This window comes from Pseudophryne corroboree, chromosome 6 (genome assembly GCF_028390025.1).
Source record: "Pseudophryne corroboree isolate aPseCor3 chromosome 6, aPseCor3.hap2, whole genome shotgun sequence".
NCBI lineage: Eukaryota > Metazoa > Chordata > Amphibia > Anura > Myobatrachidae > Pseudophryne > Pseudophryne corroboree.
Window position 1 is genome coordinate 325,734,048 of NC_086449.1, and position 12,489 is coordinate 325,746,536.

The 12,489-nt window shown below is 40.2% G+C and overlaps 1 protein-coding gene across 3 annotated transcripts in view; it reads left to right on the top strand.

The window, feature by feature from the left end:
• AP3B2 (adaptor related protein complex 3 subunit beta 2) overlaps window positions 1–12,489 on the top strand; it is a 198,906-nt gene that overhangs the window by 114,431 nt on the left and 71,986 nt on the right. For all 3 annotated transcript variants that reach the window (XM_063926333.1, XM_063926332.1, XM_063926331.1), the window contains exons 11-15: window positions 6,464–6,535; window positions 8,725–8,787; window positions 9,826–9,958; window positions 10,824–10,933; window positions 11,179–11,355. In XM_063926333.1, the coding sequence (XP_063782403.1) occupies window positions 6,464–6,535; window positions 8,725–8,787; window positions 9,826–9,958; window positions 10,824–10,933; window positions 11,179–11,355 (555 nt within the window). The remainder of the gene's footprint in view (window positions 1–6,463; window positions 6,536–8,724; window positions 8,788–9,825; window positions 9,959–10,823; window positions 10,934–11,178; window positions 11,356–12,489) is intronic.

A 12,489-nucleotide genomic window follows, 5' to 3' on the forward strand; every position in this document is an offset into this window, starting at 1 on the left:
CTATACTGAATAAATAAATCTACAAACACATGTTCATCCTGATTACAACCCCCTTCCCCACATAGCAACCCCTCACCTTCAGCAAAAGGTGTTACTCAATTCTAACAAATGTAAGGTCAGTAAACCATACTCTATCACTATAAGTTCCTTGCATAGTACAGTTATAAATCCATTTAGAACAACTTTCTAATGTTTTACCATGCAATGTAAGTTGGAATAGTCTGCAATATTGTTTACCTAGTAATACTTCAGTAAAAACAGTTGGAATAGTCTGCACTATTGTTTACCTAGTAATACTTCAGTAAAAACAGTTGGAATAGTCTTCAATATTATTTACCTAGTAATACTTCAGTAAAAACAGTTGGAATAGTCTGCACTATTGTTTACCTAGTAATACTTCAGTAAACACTGTTGGAATAGTCTGCAATATTGTTTACATAGTAATACTTCAGTAAAAAACAGTTGCAGTAGTCTGTAATATCGTTTACCTGTTGATGAGAAGGGGAGAGGAGGAGTCAATTTGCAATCGATATCAGTTGAGGATGTAACTAATGACATTCAGGTATAACACTGCCATTGATTTTAGCTGCCACTTTATAACTAGCCACTTCATATACTAGGCACTGCAGCGTCCTGACCTATACTAATACATTAGTATTCTGATGATACCGTGGCAGCTTGTACAATGAAATAATGCACGGAACAGACATAAGGGTATTGAAGATCTTAAAACTGAAAAGAATACACTTTTAAAAAATTCTTATATTAATTCAGTGTTATTTTTGACTATTGTTTCTCAGGGAATGTTTGAGCCATACCTTAAAAGTTTCTACATCCGATCCACTGACCCAACCCAGACATCAAAAACAATGCACATGATACAGAGGATTTGAGTAATACAGCAATACCAACATAAAAGAAAACCTTAAGCACACAGAAAGCATAATGCATGATTGGTGTAGGTATTTTGGGTAATAACTTCCAAGGGTTGTGTATTCCACCCTCACAAGGCACCAAGTGTGGCAGCCATCTTGGGTACACAGCGTAGGATTACCCAGGGTGGAATAGTCTAGCCCTAGAAGAGATGATACAAAATGGGGGTGATTTCAGAGTCCTAACGTTCAGAGTAGGGTTCCAACAAAACCACCAGGTCCATGTATTTTTCATCCCATCCACAAGCGTACCAGATGAGGCAGCCATGTTGGGCGCACTACGAAGGTTACAGTCTGGGAGGGGAGCCATACAAGGGCCCAGTACATATATGGGAAAACTGACACTTGTGTAGTAGTATGATGTACCCTGTATGTAGGGCGCAATGGCAGGGTGTGCAATCAGAGGAGGTAAACATTACAGGAAAAACACACGGTGGGGTGGAAGAGGAGAGAGAGAGAAAAAAACAACAGGGGAAAAAAAAAACAATTGCAAGTAACCAGTGGCAGAAGGAAAATTGGGATAATATTATTTTGATAAGATCATAGTACGGGTGGGTATGAGAATGTGGGGAGCGCATGCAATGGAGATGTCCCTGCTGAGCCTGGTCCTGGTGCTCTCCCCCCACAGTTCCCTGCTCACCTTGTGGGTTAGGCCCAGATGCAGACTTGATGTTCTCAGCCAGAGAGGTGGTAAGCCTGGTCCTGGAGTTCTTATGGTAGAGGTGAGGAGAGGCCACATAATGAGCCTGAGTTTTGTGGTTGTAACGCAGTCCTTCTGTTATCTTGTTGTTTGCCTTCTGTTTTCCTTCGGTTTAACACAGGTATAACACTGCAATTGATTTTATCTGACACTTTATAACTAGCCACTTCATATACTAGGCACTGCAGCGTCCTAAAGAACTTGTGTCCTGACCTATACTGAATAAATAAATCTACAAACACATGTTCATCCTGATTACAACCCCCTTCCCCACATAGCAACCCCTCACCTTCAGCAAAAGGTGTTACTCAATTCTAACAAATGTAAGGTCAGTAAACCACACTCTATCACTATAAGTTCCTTGCATAGTACAGTTATAAATCCATTTAGAACAACTTTCTAATGTTTTACCATGCAATGTAAGTTGGAATAGTCTGCAATATTGTTTACCTAGTAATACTTCAGTAAAAACAGTTGGAATAGTCTGCACTATTGTTTACCTAGTAATACTTCAGTAAAAACAGTTGGAATAGTCTTCAATATTATTTACCTAGTAATACTTCAGTAAAAACAGTTGGAATAGTCTGCACTATTGTTTACCTAGTAATACTTCAGTAAAAACAGTTGGAATAGTCTGCACTATTGTTTACCTAGTAATACTTCAGTAAACACTGTTGGAATAGTCTGCAATATTGTTTACATAGTAATACTTCAGTAAAAAACAGTTGCAGTAGTCTGTAATATCGTTTACCTGTTGATGAGAAGGGGAGAGGAGGAGTCAATTTGCAATCGATATCAGTTGAGGATGTAACTAATGACATTCAGGTATAACACTGCCATTGATTTTAGCTGCCACTTTATAACTAGCCACTTCATATACTAGGCACTGCAGCGTCCTGACCTATACTAATACATTAGTATTCTGATGATACCGTGGCAGCTTGTACAATGAAATAATGCACGGAACAGACATAAGGGTATTGAAGATCTTAAAACTGAAAAGAATACACTTTTAAAAAATTCTTATATTAATTCAGTGTTATTTTTGACTATTGTTTCTCAGGGAATGTTTGAGCCATACCTTAAAAGTTTCTACATCCGATCCACTGACCCAACCCAGACATCAAAAACAATGCACATGATACAGAGGATTTGAGTAATACAGCAATACCAACATAAAAGAAAACCTTAAGCACACAGAAAGCATAATGCATGATTGGTGTAGGTATTTTGGGTAATAACTTCCAAGGGTTGTGTATTCCACCCTCACAAGGTACCAAGTGTGGCAGCCATCTTGGGTACACAGCGTAGGATTACCCAGGGTGGAATAGTCTAGCCCTAGAAGAGATGATACAAAATGGGGGTGATTTCAGAGTCCTAACGTTCAGAGTAGGGTTCCAACAAAACCACCAGGTCCATGTATTTTTCATCCCATCCACAAGCGTACCAGATGAGGCAGCCATGTTGGGCGCACTACGAAGGTTACAGTCTGGGAGGGGAGCCATACAAGGGCCCAGTACATATATGGGAAAACTGACACTTGTGTAGTAGTATGATGTACCCTGTATGTAGGGCGCAATGGCAGGGTGTGCAATCAGAGGAGGTAAACATTACAGGAAAAACACACGGTGGGGTGGAAGAGGAGAGAGAGAGAAAAAAACAACAGGGGAAAAAAAAAACAATTGCAAGTAACCAGTGGCAGAAGGAAAATTGGGATAATATTATTTTGATAAGATCATAGTACGGGTGGGTATGAGAATGTGGGGAGCGCATGCAATGGAGCTGTCCCTGCTGAGCCTGGTCCTGGTGCTCTCCCCCCACAGTTCCCTGCTCACCTTGTGGGTTAGGCCCAGATGCAGACTTGATGTTCTCAGCCAGAGAGGTGGTAAGCCTGGTCCTGGAGTTCTTATGGTAGAGGTGAGGAGAGGCCACATAATGAGCCTGAGTTTTGTGGTTGTAACGCAGTCCTTCTGTTATCTTGTTGTTTGCCTTCTGTTTTCCTTCGGTTTAACACAGGTATAACACTGCAATTGATTTTATCTGACACTTTATAACTAGCCACTTCATATACTAGGCACTGCAGCGTCCTAAAGGACTTGTGTCCTGACCTATACTGAATAAATAAATCTACAAACACATGTTCATCCTGATTACAACCCCCTTCCCCACATAGCAACCCCTCACCTTCAGCAAAAGGTGTTACTCAATTCTAACAAATGTAAGGTCAGTAAACCACACTCTATCACTATAAGTTCCTTGCATAGTACAGTTATAAATCCATTTAGAACAACTTTCTAATGTTTTACCATGCAATGTAAGTTGGAATAGTCTGCAATATTGTTTACCTAGTAATACTTCAGTAAAAACAGTTGGAATAGTCTGCACTATTGTTTACCTAGTAATACTTCAGTAAAAACAGTTGGAATAGTCTTCAATATTATTTACCAAGTAATACTTCAGTAAAAACAGTTGGAATAGTCTGCACTATTGTTTACCTAGTAATACTTCAGTAAAAACAGTTGGAATAGTCTGCACTATTGTTTACCTAGTAATACTTCAGTAAACACTGTTGGAATAGTCTGCAATAACAGTTGCAGTAGTCTGTAATATTGTTTACCTGTTGATGAGAAGGGGAGAGGAGGAGTCAATTTGCAATCGATATCAGTTGAGGATGTAACTAATGACATTCAGGCATAACACTGCCATTGATTTTAGCTGCCACTTTATAACTAGCCACTTCATATACTAGGCACTGCAGCGTCCTGACCTATACTAATACATTAGTATTCTGATGATACCGTGGCAGCTTGTACAATGAAATAATGCACGGAACAGACATAAGGGTATTGAAGATCTTAAAACTGAAAAGAATACACTTTTAAAAAATTCTTATATTAATTCAGTGTTATTTTTGACTATTGTTTCTCAGGGAATGTTTGAGCCATACCTTAAAAGTTTCTACATCCGATCCACTGACCCAACCCAGACATCAAAAACAATGCACATGATACAGAGGATTTGAGTAATACAGCAATACCAACATAAAAGAAAACCTTAAGCACACAGAAAGCATAATGCATGATTGGTGTAGGTATTTTGGGTAATAACTTCCAAGGGTTGTGTATTCCACCCTCACAAGGCACCAAGTGTGGCAGCCATCTTGGGTACACAGCGTAGGATTACCCAGGGTGGAATAGTCTAGCCCTAGAAGAGATGATACAAAATGGGGGTGATTTCAGAGTCCTAACGTTCAGAGTAGGGTTCCAACAAAACCACCAGGTCCATGTATTTTTCATCCCATCCACAAGCGTACCAGATGAGGCAGCCATGTTGGGCGCACTACGAAGGTTACAATCTGGGAGGGGAGCCATACAAGGGCCCAGTACATATATGGGAAAACTGACACTTGTGTAGTAGTATGATGTACCCTGTATGTAGGGCGCAATGGCAGGGTGTGCACTGTGCAATCAGAGGAGGTAAACATTACAGGAAAAACACACGGTGGGGTGGAAGAGGAGAGAGAGAGAAAAAAACAACAGGGGAAAAAAAAAACAATTGCAAGTAACCAGTGGCAGAAGGAAAATTGGGATAATATTATTTTGATAAGATCATAGTACGGGTGGGTATGAGAATGTGGGGAGCGCATGCAATGGAGCTGTCCCTGCTGAGCCTGGTCCTGGTGCTCTCCCCCCACAGTTCCCTGCTCACCTTGTGGGTTAGGCCCAGATGCAGACTTGATGTTCTCAGCCAGAGAGGTGGTAAGCCTGGTCCTGGAGTTCTTATGGTAGAGGTGAGGAGAGGCCACATAATGAGCCTGAGTTTTGTGGTTGTAACGCAGTCCTTCTGTTATCTTGTTGTTTGCCTTCTGTTTTCCTTCGGTTTAACACAGGTATAACACTGCAATTGATTTTATCTGACACTTTATAACTAGCCACTTCATATACTAGGCACTGCAGTGTCCTAAAGGACTTGTGTCCTGACCTATACTGAATAAATAAATCTACAAACACATGTTCATCCTGATTACAACCCCCTTCCCCACATAGCAACCCCTCACCTTCAGCAAAAGGTGTTACTCAATTCTAACAAATGTAAGGTCAGTAAACCACACTCTATCACTATAAGTTCCTTGCATAGTACAGTTATAAATCCATTTAGAACAACTTTCTAATGTTTTACCATGCAATGTAAGTTGGAATAGTCTGCAATATTGTTTACCTAGTAATACTTCAGTAAAAACAGTTGGAATAGTCTGCACTATTGTTTACCTAGTAATACTTCAGTAAAAACAGTTGGAATAGTCTTCAATATTATTTACCAAGTAATACTTCAGTAAAAACAGTTGGAATAGTCTGCACTATTGTTTACCTAGTAATACTTCAGTAAAAACAGTTGGAATAGTCTGCACTATTGTTTACCTAGTAATACTTCAGTAAACACTGTTGGAATAGTCTGCAATATTGTTTACATAGTAATACTTCAGTAAAAAACAGTTGCAGTAGTCTGTAATATTGTTTACCTGTTGATGAGAAGGGGAGAGGAGGAGTCAATTTGCAATCGATATCAGTTGAGGATGTAACTAATGACATTCAGGCATAACACTGCCATTGATTTTAGCTGCCACTTTATAACTAGCCACTTCATATACTAGGCACTGCAGCGTCCTGACCTATACTAATACATTAGTATTCTGATGATACCGTGGCAGCTTGTACAATGAAATAATGCACGGAACAGACATAAGGGTATTGAAGATCTTAAAACTGAAAAGAATACACTTTTAAAAAATTCTTATATTAATTCAGTGTTATTTTTGACTATTGTTTCTCAGGGAATGTTTGAGCCATACCTTAAAAGTTTCTACATCCGATCCACTGACCCAACCCAGATTAAGATCTTGAAGGTAACATGAGTTTGCTTTTGTATATTTGGTGTGTGGTGTAAAGTGTGTAGGTGTAACATATTTGGTATAAAGATGGTTTCTACACACAATTGTATTTGGTAAAAAAAACTGCTAAAGTCTCAAATGACGTTGGCTACCGTATATAAACTTCATTTAATATAAAGATGGGCTCGACAGCAGAAACTTCCTGCATCAACATGCAGGAGCTCAGGGCTGGGCTGGAACTGATAGCAACACTGTCTTACAATGAAGAGCAGGACAGAATTGTTTGGTATCTAGAACAATCCAGTCAAGTGCGACCTCAAGGTTTTTACTTCATAACGTGGCTGGGAGGATGATTAAGGCTCAGCAACCTATTTTTATTTAACTATATATATATATATATATATATACAGGTTGAGTATCCCTTATCCAAAATGCTTGGGACCAGAGGTATTTTGGATATCGGATTTTTCCGTATTTTGGAATAATTGCATACCATAATGAGATATCATGGCGATAGGACCTAAGTCTAAGCACAGAATGCATTTATGTTTCATACACACCTTATACACACAGCCGGAAGGTAATTTTAGCCAATAATTTTAATAACTTTGTGTATTAAACAAAGTGTGTGTACATTCACACAATTCATTTATGTTTCATATATACCTTATGCACACAGCCTGAAGGTCATTTAATACAATATTTGTAATAGCTTTGTGTATTAAACAAAGTTTGAGTACATTGAGCCACAGAAAACAAAGATTTCACTATCTCACTCTCACTCAAAAAAGTCCATATTTCGGAATATTCCGTATTTCTGAATATTTGGGTATGGGATACTCAACCTGTATGTATTTATATATATTTATTCATGCGCGTAGACCAGCCTACTAATGCACACCAGCCCATCTGGCATATGCCAGAGCTATCACCCTTGGTCTTTAAGAACCCTAAATCACTATTCTGTGTTCTTGGTGACCCTCTATTCCCCTCCATACATCATCACACTACCCATATTACATGCACCTTTGTCCTCACAAAGATAATCTAACAAGTAGACAGGCCATTGCCACTGACAAAATCACACAAGATATCTCATGTTCTGAAATATTCTGTGCTGCAGTTAGCATGGTTATTGACTATATGTTGGTCCAGCCTATCTACTTGAATACTAGAGAGATAAAGGAGGAATGGAATATGAAACCTACTGTAATAGCACATAAGTTTGTCAAACACAGTTTAAATGGGCCATAAGAAATACTGCACTGTACACTTCCACAAATGTAAATCAAGATATTGGTACATTATTACATAAAGAAATATAGGAAAAGTTTAATTTTTTCTATATAATTAATATTATATAATTATTGCTCATAAAAGTGATTCTGCTCTATGCTTTAATTATGGTACTGGTTTCAATATATTTCAGTTATTTAATATATGTTATTGTTTATGTGTCTTGTAGTCTGAGGGGGGTAACCACTTATCCACGGTAATTTACCGCAGATAATGGATTTGCCGGGGGCTTATCCCTCGATGCCGGCGCTTATCAGGGATTATGCTTTGTGTGCCTCAGGGACACGAAGCATAAACCGCGATAAGTGCCCGTTTTATCTGTTGTAAGTGCCATGGAAATAGATAGCTCTGCAGCTTTTTGCAGGACCTATGTATTTTCACGCCTTTTTTTTTTTCCGTGCGAGCTAATTGGGTAGGGGTGCTAAAAAAAAAAATCAAAGAAACCCCAGTTTTCCACGCCCGCAGCACTATCGCGGATAATTGAATACCCCCTAATTGTTTAATATCTTTGGCTATTCAAATTGTTTGTTTATATTGTTAGTTTTTATACTTTTATACAGTACTTATATGATATCAGAACGTGGGGGTACATGCATCAACACTTGGAGACAGAAGAAGTACCAACCAATCCGCTTCTGACTGTCACTTTAAAGACTGTATTTGAAAAATGTCAGTTAGGAGCTGATTGGTTGGTACTTTATCTCTCTCCACTTTACCACTCTCCAACCACTGATGCATATGCCCCCATGTGTGCTATGCTGTAAAACTGAAATCCAGTGACACTATAACATCCCTGTATGATGTATTGGTGCTGCTAGTCGAGAAAAGGCCTTTAAGTAGCTCAGAAGTACACATGCAGACATGAAAAATGCATGGTGCTAATTGGACTATAACTCTCTCCTCTGCAGTTGGAGGTCCTGACAAATCTGGCTAATGAGACCAACATTTCCATCATACTGCGAGAGTTCCAAGTAAGTCTGTGACTGAAATGCAGTGTTGTTATTACAAAACAAGTCTGCTAAGTTTTCACAAAATTTACAGATAATAATGATTGGCAGGTGTTAATAAGGCGCCAAGCTAGAGCATCAAGTTTAGGAAAGATTGGTTAATAGTGACTGAACCAGAGTTGCACATAAGATAGAATGTGGACGGATCTCGCGACATTTAACAACAGTGTAGTGCAGATCTCATTCGCACCTCACTTGTGGCTCAATGGGCATTGCTGGGTGGCTACAGTGATGGTTCACATGTAGGATAAGTGTTCATTCACAGGTGAGGGAATGCTGAGATCTGTCCAACTTTAGATGGATCTTCTGAAATAAGGAGAGAACTGGTGCAAATGCAGATAATAGTGATGGCAGCTGCTCTCATACTGTACGTGCAGGGCTGGGGGCAGTGCTGTCGCAGAGATGCAGTGAGCTCTGAATATAGACATATGTTTTTTTATGGCTATCTGATCACTTACATCATCAGGGATCAGGCCCTTGGCTGCTATAAGATGTGATGTCTGCAATAACTGTACCGCAGAGTTGCAGTGAGCTCCGAATACAGGCGTATGTTATGTGTCAGTAAGTTTAAAGATTGTAAAACAATCAATGCAAAGAGAATATGATCTCATTTTAGTTGGGCAGACATACAATACTTGTACAGTCCTAAAATGTTTCCACTCTGTGTAACACCTGAACATTTCCACTGTAGTCATGTTGTTGGCGTGTGAAGGCTGTGGAAACTGGAGGTGGAGGGGAGCCTGGTAGTACCTGTCCAACTGCTACACCGCTCCCTGCTCTGAAAACCCATACAGGGCCCCTGTGCTCATGTGCAGGCCCCACACATACTCAGTGGAGCAGAGAGGGGTCTGTGGATCAATATGACACGTATCACTGGTACCCCAAACATACTGTACAGGACCTTGCGATGTAGTATTACGCCCTGTTTGTTTGGATAGCAAAGCCCAGAAAATCTTCGATTACAAACAGTACTGTATAATGTATTCCTCTTACTTCTTCCAGACTTACATCCGCAGCATGGATAAAGACTTTGTGGCTGCTACAATACAGGCCATTGGTCGATGTGCAACTAACATTGGTAAAGTCCGTGACACCTGCCTGAATGGACTGGTGCAGCTGCTATCAAATCGGGATGGTAAGAACCAAGGAAGGTAGTACAGCACATAGGTTTTATATACCAGGAGTCACACAGGACTTAATGTTAAAGGAATTATGGAAGACTTAATTATATTCCAGTATTCACAGGTGTGGTAACCTGGCTGACATAGCTATCAGCAGAGAAAGGAAGTAACTTAGCCTGCTCATCTATTCTGGCAGACCATAGTAAGTTAGTCTGCTGGATGCTCTGCTGCCCTGCTCTGCTTATATATAAATCATAGGACGGGTGGCATCGTGGGTTTATTTTTTTTAATTTTATTTTACATAACTAAAATATAAACTGAACTTACCTGAAAATTTAATTCCAAAACTAAAAAAGTGCACACTGCACATGGGAGCAGAAAATGTATCGGTACCTATTCATGCATTTTACCTTATATGATGCCATATTTTCCCCTATCGACAGATTTTGAACTAAATTGATTTTTCACAGTAACCTCTCCATGCCTTGACTAGTATACTTACTAAAATTGGTGGCATTCCACCTGCGAGTTTAGGCCACCATACAGTACATCTGTGGCCCCGTTTCCCCAATCCACCTGCCCTGCTGACCGGATCCATTGATCAGCAGCCACCAATGATTGTTGATCCGTTGGGGAAACGGGGAAATGAAACATGTTGAAAATGCTCGATTTGACGATCCCAACCGTTTTCAGTCAGTAACGGGGAGTCTGCATTTTTAAACATGTTGAATATTCCTGATTCTTCGACCCTGCCATCAGGGGATTGGAACATTGCCTTATTATATCTTTAATGTATGGGGGCCATTAGAGCTACAGACAGCTCTGAATAGGGAATCTCTAATTATGTCTATGTTGAATCCTTTTTCCCTGAACTCGCAGAGCTGGTGGTAGCAGAGTCAGTGGTGGTTATCAAGAAATTGCTACAAATGCAGCCAGCGCAGCACAGTGAGATAATCAAGCACATGGCCAAGTTAACCGACAATATTCAGGTAACCATGGCCCACATTGTGAAAAAAGGGGGAGGGGCACTTATGTAATATGATATGCAAATAACTCAAGTTTCAGTTGTATATGGTTTTATAGCTTATGAGTCCCTGCATTTGCAATGATGTTCTGCAAATCTGTAGACTTGCACAGTTTTTCTCACATGACACGTCCACAGAACTGTCCCCAGGATCGTGTGTGACCGCTGACTCCTCATTATTGGTAATGCGTGTTATTTTACATTTTGCAGGTGCCTATGGCTCGAGCCAGTATCCTGTGGCTGATTGGTGAGTACTGCGAACATGTGCCTAAAATAGCTCCTGATGTACTGAGGAAGATGGCCAAGTCCTTCACTAATGAAGAAGATATTGTTAAACTACAAACCATAAACCTTGCTGCAAAGCTGTATCTGACTAACTCTAAGCAGGTATGTCACTGGCAGTAATGTACTGGAATGGCTACCACAATCCTAGCAGTGATGTGTTCCAGTTTCCATACCAGCCTCTACTTGTTACTCTCTGTACTGTGACATATTACAGGTGTACACTGATGGATTTCAGTAGGTGTTCTGTAACCCCAGGCCTGCATTGATTTTAGCGTTTAGGCAATTTATTATATTAGGGCAAAGTAGAAAAGGTTATGTTATGTATTTTCTCATTTGTAGAGTGATATACCCTATTATCACACTTACTTCCAGGACACACATAAAGGGTGATGCAAGGTGGGAGGTAAATGAAACCATACATTACTCAAATGTGTATGGAAAAATAGTCTATATGGAGAACTGTATGCATCTAGAGATGTGACTGCGCAGTAGGCTGACCCAGTGGCGTAACTAGTAATTTTCTCCCCCAAGCCAACAAAATCTCTGCCCCCCCCCCCCCCCCCTCCTCATAATTGGCACCATCAAAGTGAAGAATTTGTGCCAAACAAGAGGTGTGGCTTCATTAAAATGGGTGTGGCTTCGCTGAAAGTGGCGTGGCGTTGCAGGGAAAGACAACCTTATTCCCCTAGTTTTGCAACTTGCATGCCGAGACGTTGGTGACCACAGGAGAAAAAAATAATCCTGATTCATGCCCCTTACATTATTTTTCATTATTCCTCCTTATAGTAATGCCCCTTACACATTGTGCCACACACTGCAATGGCCCTTAGACATTATGCCACACACCGTAATGCCTGTGACACATTATGCCACACCGCAATGCTCGTTATAAATTATGCCGCACACTGCAAAGTCCTTGAGACATTATATCACACACCGTCATGCCTGTGACACATTATGCCACACACCGCAATGCCTGTTATAAATGATACCATACACTGCAATGCCCCTAAGACATTATGCCGCATACAATGCCCGTGATACAGTATACCACACACCTTCATGCCTGTGACACATTATGCCACACACCGCAATGCCGTTATACATTATACCACACACTGCAATGCCCCTAAGACATTATGCCACATACAATACCTGTGATACAGTATACCACACACTGTCATGCCTGTAACACATTATGCCACACACCGCAGTGCCCGTTATACATTATACCAC